This window comes from Capra hircus, chromosome 4 (assembly GCF_001704415.2).
Source record: "Capra hircus breed San Clemente chromosome 4, ASM170441v1, whole genome shotgun sequence".
Taxonomy (NCBI): domain Eukaryota; kingdom Metazoa; phylum Chordata; class Mammalia; order Artiodactyla; family Bovidae; genus Capra; species Capra hircus.
The window spans coordinates 75691912-75711982 of NC_030811.1; the positions used below are offsets into that span (position 1 = coordinate 75691912).

General features: G+C 41.6%; 1 protein-coding gene across 2 annotated transcripts in view; it reads left to right on the top strand.

Moving 5' to 3' along the window:
• The window catches only part of SLC26A5 (solute carrier family 26 member 5), a 36671-nt gene that overhangs the window by 11778 nt on the left and 4822 nt on the right, over positions 1-20071 (top strand). Inside the window, exons 6-13 of one of the 2 annotated variants that reach the window (XM_005679110.2) lie at positions 2056-2208; positions 4711-4793; positions 9678-9825; positions 10732-10845; positions 11826-11903; positions 12581-12676; positions 12873-12979; positions 17349-17418. In XM_005679110.2, coding sequence (XP_005679167.1) covers positions 2056-2208; positions 4711-4793; positions 9678-9825; positions 10732-10845; positions 11826-11903; positions 12581-12676; positions 12873-12979; positions 17349-17418 — 849 coding nt within the window. The remainder of the gene's footprint in view (positions 1-2055; positions 2209-4710; positions 4794-9677; positions 9826-10731; positions 10846-11825; positions 11904-12580; positions 12677-12872; positions 12980-17348; positions 17419-20071) is intronic. The other variant, XM_005679111.2, reaches the window with a different exon arrangement.

Below are 20071 nucleotides of genomic sequence, written 5' to 3' on the forward strand. Positions count from 1 at the left end.
ACAGTCTATGGGGTTGCAAAGAGTTGGACACGACAGAGCGACTTTACTTTCACTTTTCAAGAAGCAACAGTTAGAACCAGACATGGAACAACAGACTGGTTCCAAAATGGGAAAGGAGTACGTCAAGGCTATATATTGTTAACCTGCTTGTTTAAGTTATATGCAGAGTACATCATGAGAAACGCTGGGCTGAAAGAAGCACAAGCTGGAATCACGATTGCTGGGAGAAATATCAATAACATCAGATATGCAGATGAAACCACCCTTATGGCAGAAAACAAAGAAGAACTAAAGAGCTTCTTGATGAAAGTGAAGGAGGAGAGTGAAAATGCTGGCTTAAAACTCAACACTCAAAAAACAATGATCATGGCATGTTGTCCCATCACTTCATGGCAGATAGATGGGGAAACAATGGAAACAATCAGAGATTTTATTTTTGGGCTCCAAAATCACTGCACGTGGTGACTGGAGCCATGAAATTAAAAAACGCTTACTCCTTTGAAAAAAAGCTATGACCAACCTAGACAGCATATTAAAAAGCAGAGACATTACTTTTACTAGATCTGTCTAGTCAAAGCTGTGATTTTTCCAGTGGTCATGTATGGATGTGAGAGTTGGACTATAAAGAAAGCTGAGTGCTGAAGAATTGATGCTTTTGAACTGCGGTGTTGGAGAAGACTCTTGAGAGTCCCTTGGACTGCAAGGAGATCCAACCAGTCCATCCTAAAGATTAGTCCTGAATATTCATTGGAAGGACTGATGCTGAAGCTGAACCTTCATTATTTTGGCCACCTGATGTGAAAAACTGACTCATTGGAAAAGACCCTGATGCTGGGAAAGATTGAAGGCAGGAGGAGATGGGGACAACAGAGGATGAGATGGTTGGATGGCGTCACAACTCAATGGACATGAATTTGAGCAAGCTGTTGGAGTTGGTGGTGGACAGGGAAGCCTGACATGCTGCAGTCCATGGGGTCGAAAAGAATCAGACATTACTAAGCAACTGAACTGACTGACTGGCTAGATTAGGGATCTAGGAAAGTAGCTTTGAGGAAGTGACAATTAAATTGAATGTTTCATTGATTAGAATGAAGTCCAGCTCTGGGTGTCCACGCATGCTCAGTCATATCCAACTCTTCATGACCCCATGGACTGTAGCCCACCAGGCTCCTCTGTCCATGGGATTTCCCAGGCAAGAATACTGAAGTGGATTGCTGTTTCCTTCTCCAGGGGATCTTCCCGAGCCAGGCATCCAACCCACAGCTCCTGCATCTCCTGCATTGGCAGGCAAATTCTTTACCACTGAGCCACTTGAGAAGCCTCCAACTGTGGGAATAGTTCCTAAATAACTAAATTCTTCATTTCCCATAATAGCTGGTAACATGCTTGTTACTCTGAGATTTCTCAAAGTGCCTTGTCACAAAGGAAATAGGACAGAGAGGCACACCAGAGAATGCTCTAGGCATTGATAGGAAAGGTTTGTAGTCTGGGCTTGGTGATCGTCTACCTGCCCAGGGTCCAGATGAGCACTGACTGCACGTGGGGTGCCGAGACTGCAGCCTTAGGAGACAATTAAGTGGCTTTCTTCTCTTAAGTTTCCTGGGCTTCTTTCTAAGTTTCAGCTACTCTCTTGCCTTCGAAGCTCACCTCATTCTTCTTTCATCTGCTAAAAATGATTTCTCCCACTTTCAGTTCCTAAAAGCTTTTCTGTATATTTGCTTTCAGATTATTATGCTGATATAACCCATGGTCCTTTCCTAATGCTCAGGATTCAGCTTCATGGTGACTCTTCTGAATTTTACAATTCTACATTGAGACATTAGTGTAGCAAAAAACACTGTAGTATATGATTGTTGGGTAGGTATTACAACTACAAAGTTGTATAGCTGGGTAAAAATGACTCCTAGTGGTGAAAGCTGCAAAGAGAGAGATTTCAGCCTGAGAACTGTTAACTGGAAATGTCCACTACTGGGATGGCTAGTGTGAGTTAGAACACTAGACTGTCTATTCAGCGGCTATTGCTTGATGTAACATCCAGTGTTCACTGTGTTACAGAGTACAGTTGCTGTGTTGCAGAATGTTAAAAACCTCAACGTGTATTCCCTAGGCGTTGGGCTGATGGTTTTTGGTTTGCTGTTGGGTGGCAAGGAGTTTAATGAGAGATTTAAAGAGAAATTGCCAGCACCCATTCCTTTAGAGTTCTTTGCGGTAAGTCAACTTCCAGCCACATTCACCTAACTGTTTCTGTGAAGGGTTTTGAAGTGGGACCAGGGAGAGAGAAGTTAGACCTTTTTTCCCTCTGTTCCTCCAAGAGAAGGTTGGAGTTTGTCAAGGGGAACTTTTACAAATACAGTGACAAAAAAAAAAAAAGCATTAAAACATAGGCATGGGTGACTTTTAAAATATAGATGAAGACTATCCACAAAAATGTGAACGTAAATTATCTGAGTGAAATTATGGAGATTTTTCTTTCTCAGAGTTTTTATTGTCTAATTGTTTTATAATGAATATGTAATACTTTAATGACTTGAAAAAACTAAGCTGTTTCTAGTTTAGAAAGAGCAAAAGACAAAGGTTCCCAAACTTTGTTAATTCTTGGCACTCATAGGTCAAAAGAAATACCTAACTAATAGTTCCATTTACTAAGTAACCAAGTCCAAACAATTTAATGTATATTTATGTCTAACAACTTAAGAACTGTTTGTAAAAATAATGCGTATAAATTGAAATAAAGTGTTATTACATTCTTAAATAACCACAGCAATATATTAATGAATTTGTGTGGCTTGTGGACATTGCACAACCCCTTGAACCTGGGAATCAGACACCACTACCCTCATTTCCTGTTCACTTTTGATTTTTGTGTAGTACTTTTTTTCTAAATCACAGTGACCAAAGGCTTTGCAAACCTTTGGTATGACTGAAACCGATGTAGTAGGAGCTAATGTAGAAACTGTGAACTACTCAAACTAGAAGTTTGCATGGTATCTGACAGGTGTCCCTATTTCCCATGAAAGTCTCACAGACCCAGTGAGCTCTCCTTGGGACTCTGAGGCACTTTGGTGTATAGTTTGGGAACCCACAAGGGAAGAAATAAAAAGGATAGGTATCTGATCCAAATTTAGCAAGAAGTTCCAGGCCCAAAACCTACCAACTGGTATAGCTCACAAGGAAGCCAGGGCCTTTGATCCTCTTCCTTGCTTCCATCACATCTACACACAAATAGGACTGTTTCTCATCATCTCAAGACCTGTTCTATCACTGGGGTTTGACACAGATTTCCTGTTTCCTCTTGGAGAACAACAGGAGGTTCTCAGCTCCTTTGCATGGCAAAGGAGAAGGACAAGCCCTAATCATGAAGTAAATAATGAAGACTGTTTTTCCTGGCTGAGGTTCCTAGCTCTGTCCACTTTCCAGATTCCCTTTAAAGTTTCCTTCATGTTTCCCGGAGCAATGGTTCTCCAGAATTCTTTCATTGTGATTATGGTGAACCTGTGTTTTTTTGGTTTTTGGTTTTGGGGTTTTTTACTTATTTGTGTGTTCCTCAGAACAAGGAAGAAGGAAGCCATTGCTGGAAACTTGGGAACAGTATCTGCATGACTCTTTAAGCATAAAATGTCTTTCTTATGATAAAATTGTTTGGGGTTTTGTATTCTGTTTCAAAACGCATCTGTGTGTGTTGGTAGGAAAGCTGTGGTTTAAATTATTTACCACTGCATAAAGTTGATGCTCCAGAAACTTGAGCCATGTGTATCCTGTGGATTTGAATTTGGGGGCCCTCCCCCAGTTCAAGATGCACAACAGATGCAGTTAAGGGTGGCAGACATTACCACCAACAAAGAAGAAGCATTTCACCATGGGGCCAGAAGCAGCCATGCCCTTGACCTCGCAGGCTGCTGTGTCTGATCATGAGCTTCCTTCTTGTTGGTTCCCTGCAGCAGGCCCCTCCATGGGGGACTGGCTCCCTTCTCTGGCCACCCCTATTCCTGTGCTCCTACGTAACCCACTCGGAAAATTCTACAGGCAGTCGTTCTTTGGAATGAAGAAAGTTGCCATCTTTTTTGTTATTTTCTCTTCTTGTAGCTCACTGAGGCTTTTACTTCACACACAGACTAAATCCAGAAAACCTTATATATAAGGACGCTCAGTGACAGGTAGTTTCGCTCTGACTCTGCACAGACATGGGAGAAGACAGCCATGCTTCTGGAGGCGCTGGTGGGCACCTCTAACCACCTTGGTGCTGCTGTCCTAGAGACAGAGTCCACAGGATGCTGATCCACAACTGTAGACCCAAACATGCCTTTTACAATGATACATGTCACTGTATCACCCTCACAAGACATATTTCATGTCCTTTGTTTGTGCCACCTTGGCTGGAGCCTTTGCTTGCCCTAAATGCAAAGCCAGCTCCTAGAAGGTTTTACGGCTTCTTTCTGTTTGTAGCCAACTAGCCAAATGCCTCAGGATGAAACAGAGCAAAGTAAAGAGGAAAGAATTCCAGGTCACAAGGAGACCGTAGAGTCCACTTTCATGTTGTGGAGAAGGGTCATTAGAAAACGTTAGAAATGCTGGGAGCTAACAATAATTTTTCTTTTTAAAACTGAAAGTGTGAGAATAGATTTGGCTTGGCTAACAAGTTCTTTGAAGCTTATTTTTGTGATGTTTGAATGTTTATTTCTCAAAGTGCATTCAGGTTTGTGTCTCTTTCAGGTGGTTATGGGAACTGGCATTTCGGCTGGGTTTAACCTGCATGAATCGTACAATGTGGATGTCGTTGGCACACTTCCTCTGGGGTAGGAAAATAGTTATAAGTAACAGTATGACTTGAATAATCAGTGGATGAATATCTTATATCCCCTACTTTAGTATTCTTGAAATGAAAAATCATTTTCTATATATCAAATAGCTAAGGGTTTGGGTTTTTGTTTTTGTTTTTGTTTTTGTTTTTAAGCTTGTGTATGTGTGGCAGAGGTTATTGTGATAAAAATAATAATAACATAAAATTCACCATTTTAATCATTAAGTGCATAGTTCAGTATACTAAGTACAGTCACATTGTTGTGAAACAGATCTCCAGAACTTTTTCACCTTGCAAATCTGAAACTCTATACTGTTAAACAATAACTCTCCATTCTGCTTTCCCTCCAGCCCCTACTTTCTATCTCTATGAATCTGATTATTTTAGTACTCATAAGTGGAATCATATACTATTTGCCTTTTTTGTGACTGGCTTATTTCATTTAGCATAATATCATCAAGGTTCATGTTATAGCATGTGACAGGATTCCCTTCCTCTTTAAAATGGAATAAAATTCCACAGTGTGTCCATACCACACTTTGTTTATCCTCATTGGTGGACATGTGGGTTCTTTCCACCTCTTAGCTATTGTGACTTATCCTGCTATGAGCATGAGTATACAAATATCTCTTCAAGACCCTGTTTTTAGTTATTTTGGATATACACATAGAAGTGGCATTGCTAGATCATATGATAGTTCTAGTTTAATTTTTTGAGAACCTCCATTCTGTTTTCCGTAACTGTTGCACCATTTTACAGTCCCACCAACAACGGTTTTTCTTTTTTTTTTTTTTCCTATATAGCACTTCAGTTCAGTTCAGTTCAGCCGCTCAGTCGTGTCCAACTCTTTGCGACCCCATGAATCGCAGCACGCCAGGCCTCCCTGTCCATCACCAACTCTCAGAGTTCACTCAGACTCACGTCCATCCAGTCAGTGATGCCATCCAGGCATCTCATTCTCTGTCGTCCCCTTCTCCTCCTGCCCCCAATCCCTCCCAGCATCAGAGTCTTTTCCAGTGAGTCAACTCTTCGCATGAGGTGGCCAAAGTACTGGAGTTTCAGCTTTAGCATCATTCCACTTAGCAGTTTTTTATTAATAGATCTCTTCCTGGGTAGCATAGGAGTTAAAAGCAAAATGACCTAAATCTGGCCTGTCACTTACTAGCTCTGTGACCTTGGGTAAGTCACACACCATCTCAAAGCCTCAGTTTCCTCCTCTGTCAAGCAAACGTGGTGATTAGTGACTTTCTGAGGGACAGCTGTGAGACCTACGAGAAACAGTGCAGGTAGAGCTGTCCATATGGTGCCTGGCACACAGGGCATGGTCTAGACACGTTAACTGAAAGCTCTGTGGCCCATTATTTCAACCAGTTTTCTTGCTTTAGACCACATATTGCTGCTTTGCTTCATCTGTTTTTCTCTTATCTAATTCTACATTTTTTTAAATTTTACTATTATGTTTTATATTTAAAGGAGTAAGAGTGACTACGAGCCTCTCCTGGTCTCATCTGTCCCTCTCTGATCATCCCTGGTTCACTCTGTATCTCTCTGTGTGTCTCTCTGGCTTTTTGTCCCTGGTACCGTCTGTTTCTTGCCACCCTCTCCTGTCCTTGCAAAAGAACAGAGTCAGACATTTGCCCAGATGTTGGATATTGAAAGAACCTGGCATATTCCATCAGGGCTTGCCCCAGGTACCAGCTAAGAATCTCCAGGGAAGCCCAGGGAAGAGGAGTTGCTCTCCAAGCCAAAGTTCACCCAGGGAGCAAGTGTTGAAGGAGGAAGCCTGCACTCAGCTTCAATGAATTGCTATCATAAATGAGTTACTTATGATTCATGTAAAAGTATAACACAGTGATAATCCTTGCTTTTCTACTTGCACTTACAATTTTTTTAAGTACTTTTATACCCACCATGTCAATTGATGGCTCACAATAACACTGTTGATATGTGTTATCCTCACTTAACAGATTTAAAAGTTCTTTTATTCTCACTTATTCAGCTTATATTTATTGAATGCCTATTAGGTGCTAGGGACACAGCAGTTAAAAACAGAAGTGAACATGGAAGCAAAAAAGTCTTTGCTCTCATGGAGCTGATATTCTACTAGGAGAAATAGGCAATACATCAGTAGTGAGACATGCCATAAGACAGGGGAAGCCAGGTAAGAGACAGGAGGGGCTGAGGTTGCTCTTTTAGGTAGGGTGTCAGAGAAGGTGACATTTGAGAGATGTGAGTGCGGTTTGGTGAGTCCCAGTCTGGACTCAGAACTCAGTCTTCTGATACCCAGTAGTGTGATCTTTCCATTACCTCACACCTGGGTCACTAACATAGTCATGTGATAAACACGAGTCTTTGGATCCAATAGATAACCCTATTCAATAACTAATCACAAGTAACTTACATGGTGAATTTTCACACTTAGATTTCTCCTTTTTAAAATTCACATGCTGCCATAATTCCTACCTAATACCTTCCTTTCCCTATTGCATTATACCCAAATATGCTTTCCCTCTATTAGTAAAAACTAAACCTTAAAAAAAAAAAAAAGTACCGTTTTGAAACTTGGCTTCCCAGAAACCTTATCTTTATGGAACTTTGCTCAAAACCAGGCAGGAAACCAATAATGCCTGTCTAACATCCTATCTATGTACAGTCATACCACTTCAGTGATATATGAGCCTCATTGCCAAACAACAGTGGTTTATTTGCTCACAGTTTTCCCATGTAGGTGAGGCTCAACTGAGTGTCTCACTTGGGGTCTCTCAGGCAGCCACAAACTCTAAAGGGATGACTGGGGCTGGAGGAACCAAGAGGACCTCTGTCTAACAGCTCAGCTGCAGTGGCTGGAACAGCTGAGGGCTAGCTGGCATCTTCTCTCCACACGGGTCTCCAGCAGGGTAGCCAGGGTCTCTGTGTGTCGGCTCAGGGCAACAGGACAGAAGAGCAGAAGCTGCCAAGTGGCTTACCGCACTCATCACTCCCACCATGTTCTGGTCAAAGCAAATCAAATGGCCAGCCTGGATTCAACTAGAGGGGTAACAGACGGCATCTAGATATGGCAGCAGCACACACAACGTAAGGGAGGAATTGTTAGTGATTGTATTTGAAAACACTGCTGTAACTACCACACTTAACCACACACACACACTTAAATACACAATACAGTGTCCAGAAATTGACAGATGACTGTTAAAAGATCCCATTCATGGCGACATATCACGTTCCTTGGTTTACTTCTCTGAATTCGTTGCTGCACGCATTCTTTTCTCATATTCCTATTCCTCAGACCCAAACCTGCCGCCGCGCCTTCTCTCCTGATTAATGCTCATGCAGCAAAGTTGCAGGGAAAGACAGGAAGTTCTATAGTCAGACCTCTCGGGTCTGATTCCAGCTGTCTTCAGCAGATCACTTAACTCCACAAATATCCATTTTTTTCACCTATACATTGGGATAATATTGACACCTATTTAGAAGGGTTGTTGTAAGGACAAACTTGAGTTTAACACATACTAGGTTCCCTTCCTTTGCTCTCCTCCCTTTCCCTTACCCCAGAGCCTGAGACAACCCCTTCATCACTATGATATGACACGGCATGAGAAATAACATGGAGAGGCAGGTCCTTCACAGTTTTTGTTGAACTTGGTAGATGAGTCATTTGATCTTGGACAAATTGCTTGACCTCACTATGCCTCATTTTCCTCATCTGTAAAATGGGGATTATAATGGTGCCTAGCCCACAGTGCTATTAGAGATAGGTAAACACAGAACTTGGCACAAAAAGAAGCACCTAATAAATGACTATAAAAATATAATACTGTGCATCCATTAATTGATGTTATTATTTAGCCCAATGCCTTGAATTAGAGCAAGTGCCTTTGAAAACCTCTGTTGCCCTTTCCCCCATACGATTCCAGGGAAACCTATTCTGTTCTTTTAGGACAAAGGTTCCAAACTATAGGAATGGACCACAAAATTAGGTTCCCCGTTAGGAAGCTCCAGGAGTCACATTTATGGCCCCTCCAGACTCCTAGGGATCCCAGGTGAGACCCAAGAAGTATAATCTGCTGCTGCTCCTTTCCCATGTTAGAAACTCACCTAAAGGGATGTGGGGAAAAAAGCAGAGTCCTTACATCAAATAGCGAGGGAGAGCAGTGAGTATCCCTGGTGTTGCCTGCTGCTGCTAAGTCGCTTCAGTCGTGTCCAACTCTGTGCGACCCCAGGGACGGCAGCCCACCAGGCTCCCCCATCCCTGGGATTCTTCAGGCAAGAACCTTGGAGTGGGTTGCCATTTCCTTCTCCAATGCATGAAAGTGAAAAGTGAAAGTGAGGTCGCTCAGTTGCTCAGTCACTGAATCGTGTCTGACTCTTAGCGACCCCATGGACTGCAGCCTTCCAGGCTCCTCTGTCCATGGGATTTTCCAGGCAAGAGTACTGGAGTGGGTTGCCATTGCCTTCTCCCTGGTGTTGCTTAGACAGTAGTAATTCTCCAATGCCTTGTCCAGCTCCCTCCTCACCTCAGTTTTGGTTTGAATGTCTTGTGGCATCTGAGCGCTTCACTGACCCTCTCTTCTTCCTATTCTTGAGTCTTATACCTGCCATACGGGGAGCTGTGAGGTATGGGGTTACTCCTTTTCTAAATAAAATGGCATTGGATCTCTGCTGATAACCCATTCAGGTTGAAAGCTGACACTCTGGGGGTGGGGCCTGGAAAGAACCTGTGCTTCAAAGAGGGCCCTGCTTTTTGCTGAAACAAGTACCCAAGTGCTAATTACCTCATCTGCAGATAGTGCCCCTCACCCCCACTAAAATGCCCCCCTCTAGCTGCATGGTTTTTTCCAGTGGTCACAACACCCAGGTTAAAGTCGGCTTCACTTTTCAGGCTGCTACCTCCAGCCAATCCAGACACCAGCCTCTTCCACCTTGTGTACGTGGATGCCATTGCCATAGCCATCGTTGGATTCTCAGTCACCATCTCAATGGCCAAGACCTTGGCAAATAAGCATGGCTACCAGGTTGATGGCAATCAGGTAAAAATAATTAACTTCCTGCAGATGCTTCCTAGCGGTATGGTCATCTTACTCTGCTGTGGGAGGCATTAAATCATCAGAACACTGAGGTACTGAATCCTACCTCACCTCATCAGCAGGTGAGATCTCCACTCTGAAGTTTACAGTTTGCCAAACTCCTCTAGGTGCTGTCCCTACTTTAAAGCTCACAGCTTGAGAATCTAATATTTTTCCAGAACCATTTTTACTCTACTCAGAAGCTTTCTCTTTGTTCATTAAACTTTGAGTTTATGATTCTTCACTCAAATATATTATTTGCTACCTTCTTGTATAAGATAGCTGCAGATAAATTGTTTAATCTGAATACCGTGAGGCATTAGTTTAGCTTGAAGTGTTACTGTAACACTGGGTAGTTCTAAGAGGAGACTAGATGTTCTATGTTTGCATGAGACACAGTGATCCAACTAGGAAGACCAGAAGTTGCCCTGAGATAAGGACTCACTCACTGGTCCAAAGAGGACACTGGCATGGGTTCCTGGATGAACATGAGCCCAGGCATTTAAAAGATGCCAGTAGTCTTATCCACCAATAATTTTCTCTTAAACATCAAAAATATTTTGTCCCTGTTGCTGTAGTTTTCTTTAAAAGACAAAAATATTCATTGTGTAGAGAATGTGTTTAAGAACGAGGGGGCTAGGTGATGATCACAGCATTTATCTCTAATGCAATAAGAATTCAAAGTGTTTTTCTCCCACCTTAAATTATGCAATAATTCCTATTTTGAATTCATGCTAAACAAATTTTTGTATCTGGAAAGAGAATGAATAGACGGCCCGTACTGTTGAAGATGTCCATTAAATGGGTCATCATGCCTGTCTTCCTGAAAAATAACTAACCTCTTTTGTGCTTTCCTTCCATATGGAAAAGGAGCTCATTGCCCTGGGACTGTGCAATTCCATCGGCTCACTCTTCCAGACTTTTTCAATTTCATGCTCCTTGTCTCGAAGCCTTGTTCAGGAGGGAACTGGAGGGAAGACACAGGTGTGTATGCAGCTGGCCCCTAAGGTCTGGTGATTTGGGTGATAAACTAATCTCCTGATTGTATTCTGCCTGAAGATCCATGCTCCAGTGAGCTGTGTATGAATCAGAGAAAGGCATGATTGGTTGAAGCAAATCACAAGGAACTGAATCTACAGAAAAGGAGTATATTCCCCAGTCAAATAAAAAAAATTAACATTTCTGGCTATGAGTAAACTTCAAGGTTCAGACATAGGATGTTGTCATGAAAGCCTGAGAGTGAGTGTGGGCAGATTGCCAGCCCCGTTCCGTAGAACTTCCTGAAGTGATGGAAATATTTGATATTTGTGCTCTCCAGTATGGCAGCCACTAGTAACATGGCCTTCTTGAACACTTGAAATGTGGCTAGTGCAACCAAGGCCTGAATTTTTAATTTTATTTAATTTACTTTTTACAATTGAAATAACCACACGTGGCTACTGCAAATGGACAATAAAGCCATGTCTGAACTCTTCTGGCCCCTGTGTGTCTTAGGTCTGCACCATATATGTCCTTTTCTCCACCACTGGCATGGGCATTTCATTCAGAGTATTTAAGCATTTCAGCTTTTGTTTAAAGGCTAAAAGACTTCCTGGTGGCTCAGCTGGTAAAGAATCCGCCTGCAATGCGGTAGACCTGAGTTCAGTCCCTGGGTTAGGAAGATCACCCGGAGAAGGGAACAGCTACCCACTCCAGTATTCTAGCCAGGAGAATTTCATGGATTGTATAGTCCATGGGGTCACAAAGAGTCAGACATGACTGAGCGACTTTCACCTGAAGGCTGTAAGAGGAACCAAAACCTCAGAAATGGAGTGGGAAACAGCTACAGGTTTATGTAATGGTATGGATGACTTATGTGAAGCCATATCTTTCCATAGTGATTTTCAAGAGACTAAGAGGAACCTATGTCCCACTTCTCACTCAAGTCTCCTAAAAGCCCCTTCCATGTGTCTTTTCTCATCCAGCTTGCAGGTTGTTTGGCTTCATTAATGATTCTGCTGGTCATATTAGCCACTGGATTTCTCTTTGAATCACTACCTCAGGTGTGTACCCTGGACTTGGTGAGAGGTTTTTCCATGTGTAGAGATTTTACAGTTTTACTAGTTGACATTTTTGTGACTCTCTTGGATTTTTACTACTACCCTAGTAGGGTAGTAGCAAAAAGGGTCAACACTAGGGTCAATATCCTCTTCTACAATCTGCCAATACCTGGGACCTACGGGAAGACTTCTCAACATCGCTGGTTCTGTTTCCTTATCTGCAAAGCAGAGGTTTGGGTTTGGCTTATCTCCAAGGTCCCTTCTCTCTGATCTTTTATGACCTTATACTGCTATTAAAAATTTGAGATGGCCTACACTCATAAAACATTTAACCTAGTAGAACTTAGGAACGATATAGAGTATAAAACTCATGATGCAGGAAGACCATGGAGGAAATCATTCCTCGAGTACCATTTAATTCTAAACCTCTTGGCCACCGTACAGGTTTGCTACTAGTAAACCTGTTTTCCAGGGCCTGTTTTAGCTAACCAAGTCCTGAAAATCCAGGTGTTCTTGGCTCAAAACATACCATCACTGCTGTGTAGGAAGTGAGTGGATAGAGGATGTGGGGAGGGCAGCAGGAGGACAGTGAGGAGCCAGCAAGGCCCCTGAGGACACAGTGTGTCCAGGGGGTCTCCGGACACAAGAGGGGAGGCATGTGTGGATGTGCTGTGTTTCAGGCTGTGCTGTCGGCCATTGTGATTGTCAACCTGAAAGGAATGTTTATGCAATTCTCAGATCTCCCCTTTTTCTGGAGAACCAGCAAAATAGAGCTGGTAAGTAACAAAGGTGATTGTTAGGTGAGTATGTCATAGCAACAGATGAATTGTTGCTGGTAAAAATGTGAGAAAGAAAGTTACTGTGGCCAGTTATTATATGCAGTATCCAGTTAAGCAAGGCTGAGTACTGTGTGTGTGTGACTCAGGAAGTTTTTCCAATGATTCTACTTATAGCTCTCTGTCTTTTGTTTAGACCATCTGGCTTACCACTTTTGTTTCCTCCTTGTTCCTGGGACTGGACTATGGTTTGATTACTGCTGTGATCATCGCACTGCTGACTGTGATTTACAGAACACAGAGGTGAGAGCGCATATTGGCTTGGGTGTGTTTCCTGCCTGACACTTCAACAGTGACTTTAGATACAGACCAAAGCAGTAGATAAAACATGGCCCTTCCCTTCAAAAAGGCTTCACTCTCCTACGAATGATAGATTCATGATGATGATGATGATGCTAATCATGGTAATGAAGTCATGGTGGCATTAAATTATTGTGGTTATGTGCCTGGCTCTGTGCAAAGATCCACACTTTGTATCATTTCATCCTTATAGACTGATGACTGTTAGCATCCCCATTTCACAGATGTGGAAACAGGGGCCTAGACTGATTAAGATCATACAGCAAGTGGTAGACGATGATTCAAATATGAGTTTTTGTGAATCCAGAGGCTAATTCATAAAGAGCATTTTATAATCCATCTTCAAGAAATTGAAATACATGATTATAAGTGCTTCAGTAACCATAAGCAAGGTACAGTGATAATAAACATAAAAAATGGCCAGATAAAACCCCATCAGAGTTCAGAAAGAGAGACTTTCTTGCTCCTTGGGGTGATTAGAAAAGAAACAAGGAGTATTTAGACCTGAGGTTTATCAGTGCACTCCAGCTGGTTAGGAAGACCTTTTCCGCATCTGTCTGTTGAAATCCTCATACACTAAGACCCCACTCACCCAGCCAGAGAGCTCTCATCCTCCCCTGTGTGCCCACAACAGTGCCTTGGTCCTCCAGCACCTCGCATGTCTCCAGGTTACTTGTGTTTTGTGTGGTCCATATGCTAAGTCACTTCAGTTACATCCAACTCTTTGCTACCCCATGGACTGTAAATCTCCAGGCTCCTCTGTACATGGGATTCTCCAGGCCAGAATACTGGAATGAGTTGCCATTTCCTCCTCCAGGGCATCTTCCCGACCCTGGGATCAAACCCTCATCTCTTTTGTCTCCTGCTTTGGCAGGCAGGTTCTTTACCACTGCTGCCACCTGTGGTCCGTGTGTTAACCCCTACTTACCCCTGCCCCCTGGCAACTAGATTGCAACATACGGACAACGTGTTGAGTCTCTTTTAAAAGGTTTTCTCCTAACTGTGAACTCAGCTGAGAACTTTTCTTCTTGTCTACAGTATCAGTCCTTGGTGTTATATTTGTCCACAGTCATCACTAGACTGTGAGCACGAGCAACTTAATTGTAGAGGTGAGATTCCTGGAGCCCAGAACCAGCACATGATTGTGTGTTCACTGAATGTTTGTTGAGGGAACCCACCTAGAAAAACCTGTGACATTTCCGCTATGGATTCTAACTCACAAAGCAGTTTACATACATGCTGAGGAATACCAGAGCATGGTAACAAGGCCATGAAATGTCAAAGAAAAGACCTTGAGCTATATTCTGTGTCTGCCAAGCTCTCTAATTTGAACAACTCACCTAACCCCACTGGACTTCAGTTTCTTTTCTACATGATGGCAGAAATAAACCCAGGATATTTTTAATGGGCTATAATAAGGTAATATCAGGTGTTTAAGAAATAGTACCTATCATCATTTCACTGTCTACTTTGAGCCAGACTGTAAAGATATAGAAATTTGTGTTCTTGAAAAATAATGTTTAAAATCTATTCATTTGGGACTTCCTTAGTGGTCCAGGAGCTAAGACTCCACACTCCCAATGCAAGGGCCCTGGGTTCAATTCCTGGTCAAGGAACACAAAATCTCACATGCTGTGAGTGAGAGTTCACATGCTGCAACTAAAGATCTCACATACCACTATGAAGATGAAAGATCCCACATTCCACAACTAAGACCCAGCACAGCCACAGAAATCAATAAGTAATTTTAAAAAATCTACTCAGTTGCTATTATTTTCTCCCATTCTGAGGGTTGTCTTTTCACCTTGTTTATAGTTTCCTTTGCTGTGCAAAAGTCTTTATGTTTAAGTAGGTCCCACTTGTTTATTTTTGTTTTTATCTCCTTTATTCTAGAAGGTGGGTCACAGAGGATCTTGCTGTGATTTATGTCATAGAGTGTTCTGCCTATGTTTTCCTCTATGAGTTTTTAGTTTCTGGTCTTATGTTTAGATCTTTAATCCATTTTGAGTTTATCTTTGTATATGCTGTTATGAAGCGTTCTAATTTCATTCTTTTACACATAGCTGTCCAGTTTTCCCAGTGCCACTTATTGAAGAGACTGTCTTTTCCCCATTGTATATTCTTGCCTCATTTGTCAAAAATAAGGTGCCCATAGGTGCATGGGTTTATCTCTGGGCTTTCTGTCTTGTTCCACTGGTCTATGTTTCTGTTTTTGTGCCAGTACCATATTGTCTTGGTGACTGTAGCTCTGTAGTATAGTCTGAGGTCAGGAAGGTTGATTCCTCCAGCTTCATTCTTCTTTTTCAAGATTGCTTTGCCTATTCGAAGTCTTTTGTGTTTCTATACAAATTGGGAAATTTTTTGTTCTAGTTCTGTGAGAAATGCCATCGGTAATTTGACAGGGATTGCATTGAATCTGTAGACTGTATTTGGTAGTATATTCGTTTTCACAGTATTGATTCCTCCAACCCAACAACATGGACTATCTTTCCATCTGTTTTACATCATCTTTGATTTCTTTCATCAGTGTCTTAATAGTTTTCTGTATACAACTCTTTGATTCTGTAGGTAGGTTTACTGCTAGGTATTTTATTCTTTTTGTTGCAATAATTTTCTGATTTTTTTGTTGTTAGTGTGTAGGAATACAAATAATAGCAAATGAAACAACTGATGAAGCATTAATTTCCAAATTATACAAGCAGCTCATGCAACCCAACACCAGAAAAACAAGCACCCCAATCAAAAAGTAGGCAGAAGATGACCTAAATAGACATTCCTCCAAAGAAGACATACAAACACATGAAAAGATGCTCAACATCACTTATTATTAGAGAAATGCAAATCAAAACTACAATGAGATACCATCTCACACTGGTCAGAATGGCCATCATCAAAAAATCTACAAACAATAAATGCTGGAGAGGGTGTGGAGAAAAAAGAACCTTCTTTCTCTATTGGTGGGAATGTAAATTGATACAGCAACTATGGAATACAGTATGGAAATCCCTTAAAAAACTAGAAATAAAACTACCATATGACTCAACAACCCCATTTCTGGGCATATACCCTGAGAAAACCATAATTGAAAAAGACACAAGTACCCCAGCTATTTAGAGTACATAGGACATGAAGCAACCTAGATGTCCATAAACAGATGAATGGATAAAGAAGCTGTGGTACATATATACAATGGAATGTAACTCAGCCATAAAAAGGAACACATTTGAGTCAGTTCTAAAGAAGTGGATGAACCTAGAGCCTATTATACAGAGTGGAGTAAGCAGAAAGAGAAAAACAAATATTAACACATATACATGGAATCTACAAAAGTGGTACTGATGAGCCTATTTGCAGGACAGCAGTTAAGACGCATACATAAAGAACAGACTTGTGGACACAGAGAGGCGGGGAGGAGAGGGTGGGACAGATCGAGAGAGCAGCATGGAATCATATACGCTACCATACGTGAAACAGCCAGCCAGTGGGAATTTGCAGTATGACTCAGGGAATTCAAACCAGCGCTCTGTGACAACCTAGACGGGTGGGATGGGGTGGGAGGTGGGAGGGAGGTTCAAGAGGGAGGAGAGATACGTATACCTATGGCTGATATATGTTGATACATGCCAAAAACCAACACCATATTGTAAAGCAATTGTCCTTCAATTAAATACAAGTTTTTAAAAAATCTATTCACACTAAACTTGAGGAAACTCCAATGCTGATTTGAGATTTTTGTTTTCTCCCCACACCTTCTGTTGATCGTCCAACCTCTTGCTCCACAGGTCAGTTCTCTTATTTCAAATAAAATGAAAATCCCCTCTCCTGTTTTAGAATTAGAGCAGGAAGATAATTCTGTCTACCGAGTGACATGAGATCATGTCCCAGACATAGTTGGAACTCTGCACAGTTCATTTTTCCTCCCATCTTTAAATCCCTAAGTCTTTTGTCTGGAACAGATTGTGTGTGTGATATGTAGATGGTATATACGAGCATGTGTGTAGTGTTATGTGTGTGTGTGTGTGGTGTGAGGCATATGTGCTGTGTATGTAAATTGTGTATGTGTGAGGTGTATGTGGGTGGGGGGTGTGAGATGTGTTAGGTTTGGAATGGTACGGGGAATGCAAATATAAGTGGAGCCCTTCTGAAAAGTGACCATAAAAGGACCAAATAAACGAAAAGAGAAAAGAACCAAATATCCCTGAAGTCACAAGCAAATCCATACAGGATTTGCAAATGTGCAGAATCTTGTGTTTCCATCACTACCTGAGCATCAGCATGATAGTATTTTAACATACTCCCTCTCTGTCTGCAGTCCAAGCTACAAAGTCCTTGGGCAGCTTCCTGACACTGATGTGTACATTGATATAGATGCGTATGAGGAGGTAGGTCCTTTTTTCCTATCATTTTAAATGGTTGTAAGCATATGATGTGATTGGCTTATTAAGTATTATTTTTACTCAGGATACAGAGTTAGGGGTGGAGATGTGGGAAGTGTGGTGATCAGAGTGAAAAGTCTGAATTTCCATTTACTGTCTGGATTCAGTTTTATAGTTTATACTATACATCAGTTACACAGCCTGTTAATAATATTTTTCCTCTTTTTTAATGAGGATAAATATATATTCTTGGACTTAAAGTATATGTTTACAAAATACCAAGACTGTTTGCCAGGGTGGTCTGTGTGTGTTTGATTTCCTTCTGATGAATTCAAATGGGTGATAAAATTCTAATATTAACCATGTACAATGTAGGTGGTGGAGCTGTGGAATTCTCCTACTTCATTTTTTTTTTCTGCTTCATTTTTAGTGGTTAAAACTATGGCTTAAAATATCCTTGACTTTGAATTTTCTTTTCTGACGTGGAATATCTTATGTAGAATCTTTTACAAAGTCTTAAACTGGTTTTATCTGATTGTTTTGTGTTTGGGAAGAAGTTATCAGCCTCACTGCAAGATATTAATAAGTTAGACTTGTGGTAGGATTGGTATATTTTCCCCCTTCCAAAGATTTATGTGCTTAATTACCTGTTTCCAACTGCATTCCAGAATTTCACGAGGCTTCTTGATAAAATTTTCACCTGAGTCTGTTTTGACTCCTACCTACCTTCTGTGAATAAACCAATATAAACTTCTGTTCTTTTTATGTGACTGCTTCTCAGTTTGAGTGGCAGCTCCCCTCTCCTAGATTAGCTTTTTTAATGTTTTTCAGTTTCTTCTTTGTATTTTATGCTAAAAAAAAAAAAAAGAAAGAAAAGAAACAAAGACTTTTAAAAGAAATGGGAAGATGTGCATTTTTAAAGGCCTTCCATTCAACATGCCTTCCTTCAGAACATGAGTAAGTCAGCTAGACTGACATTCAGTTCAGTTCAGTTGCTCAGTCGTGTCCGACTCTTTGCAACCCCATGAATTGCAGCACGCCAGGCCTCCCTGTCCATCACCATCTCCTGGAGTTTACTCAGACTCACGTCCATCGAGTCCGTGATGCCATCCAGCCATCTCATCCTCTGTCGACCCCTTCTCCTCCTGCCCCCAATCTCTCCCAGCATCAGAGTCTTTTCCAATGAGTCAACTCTTCGCATGAGGTGTCCAAAGTACTGGAGCTTCAGCTTTAGCGTCATTCCTTCCAAACAAATCCCAGGGTTGATCTCCTTCAGAATGGACTGGTTGGATCTCCTTGCAGTCCAAGGGACCCTCAAGAGTCTTCTCCAACACCACAGCTCAAAAGCATCAGTTCTTCAGCGCTCAGCCTTCTTCGCAGTCTAACTCTCACATCCATACATGACCACTGGAAAAACCATAGCCTTGACTAGATGGACCTTAGTCGGCAAAGTAATGTCTCTGCTTTTGAATATACTATCTAGGTTGGTCATAACTTTTCTTCCAAGGAGTAAGCGTCTTTTAATTTCATGGCTGCAGTCACCATCTGCAGTGATATTGGAGCCCAAAAAAATAAAGTCTGACACTGTTTCTATTGTTTCCCCATCTATTTCCCATGAAGTGATGGGACCAGATGCCCTGATCTTCATTTTCTGAATGTTGAGCTTTAAGCCACCTTTTTCACTCTCCTCTTTCACTTTCATCAAGAGGCTTTTTAGTTCCTCTTCACTTTCTGCCATAAGGGTGGTGTCATCTGCATATCTGAGGTTATTGATATTTCTCCCAGCAATCTTGATTCCAGCTTGTGCTTCTTCCAGCCCAGCGTTTCTCATGATGTGCTCTGCATAAAAGTTAAATAAGCAGGGTGACAATATACAGCCTTGATGTACTCCTTTTCCTATTTGGAACCAGTCTGTTGTTCCATGTCCAGTTCTAACTGTTGCTTCCTGACCTGCATACAGATTCCTCAAGAGGCAGGTTAGGTGGTCTGGTATTCCCATCTCTTTCAGAATTTTCCACAGTTTCTTGTGATCCACACAGTCAAAGGCTCTGGCATAGTCAATAAAGCCGAAATAGATGTTTTTCTGGAACTCTCTTGCTTTTCCATGATCCAGCAGATATTGGCAATTTGATCTTTGGTTCCTCTGCCTTTTCTAAAACCAGCTTGAACATCAGGGAGTTCACGGTTCACGTATTGCTGAAGCCTGGCTTAGAGAATTTTGAGCATTACTTTACTAGCGTGTGAGATGAGTGCAATTGTGCGGTAGTTTGAGCATTCTTAGCATTGCCTTTCTTTGGAATTGGAATGAAAACTGACCTTTTCCAGTCCTGTGGCCACTGCTGAGTTTTCCAGATATACTGGCATCTTGAGTGCAGCACTTTCACAGCATCATCTTTCAGGATTTGAAACAGCTCAACTGGAATTCCATCACCTCCACTAGCTTTGTTCGTAGTGATGCTCTCTAAGGCCCACTTGACTTCACATTCCAAGATGTCTGGCTCTAGATTAGTGATTACATCATCATGATTATCTGGGTCGTGAAGATCTTTTTTGTACAGTTCTTCTGTGTATTCTTGCCACCTCTTCTTAATATCTTCTGCTTCTGTTAGGTCCAGACCATTTCTGTCCTTTATCGAGCCCATCTTTGCATGAAATGTTC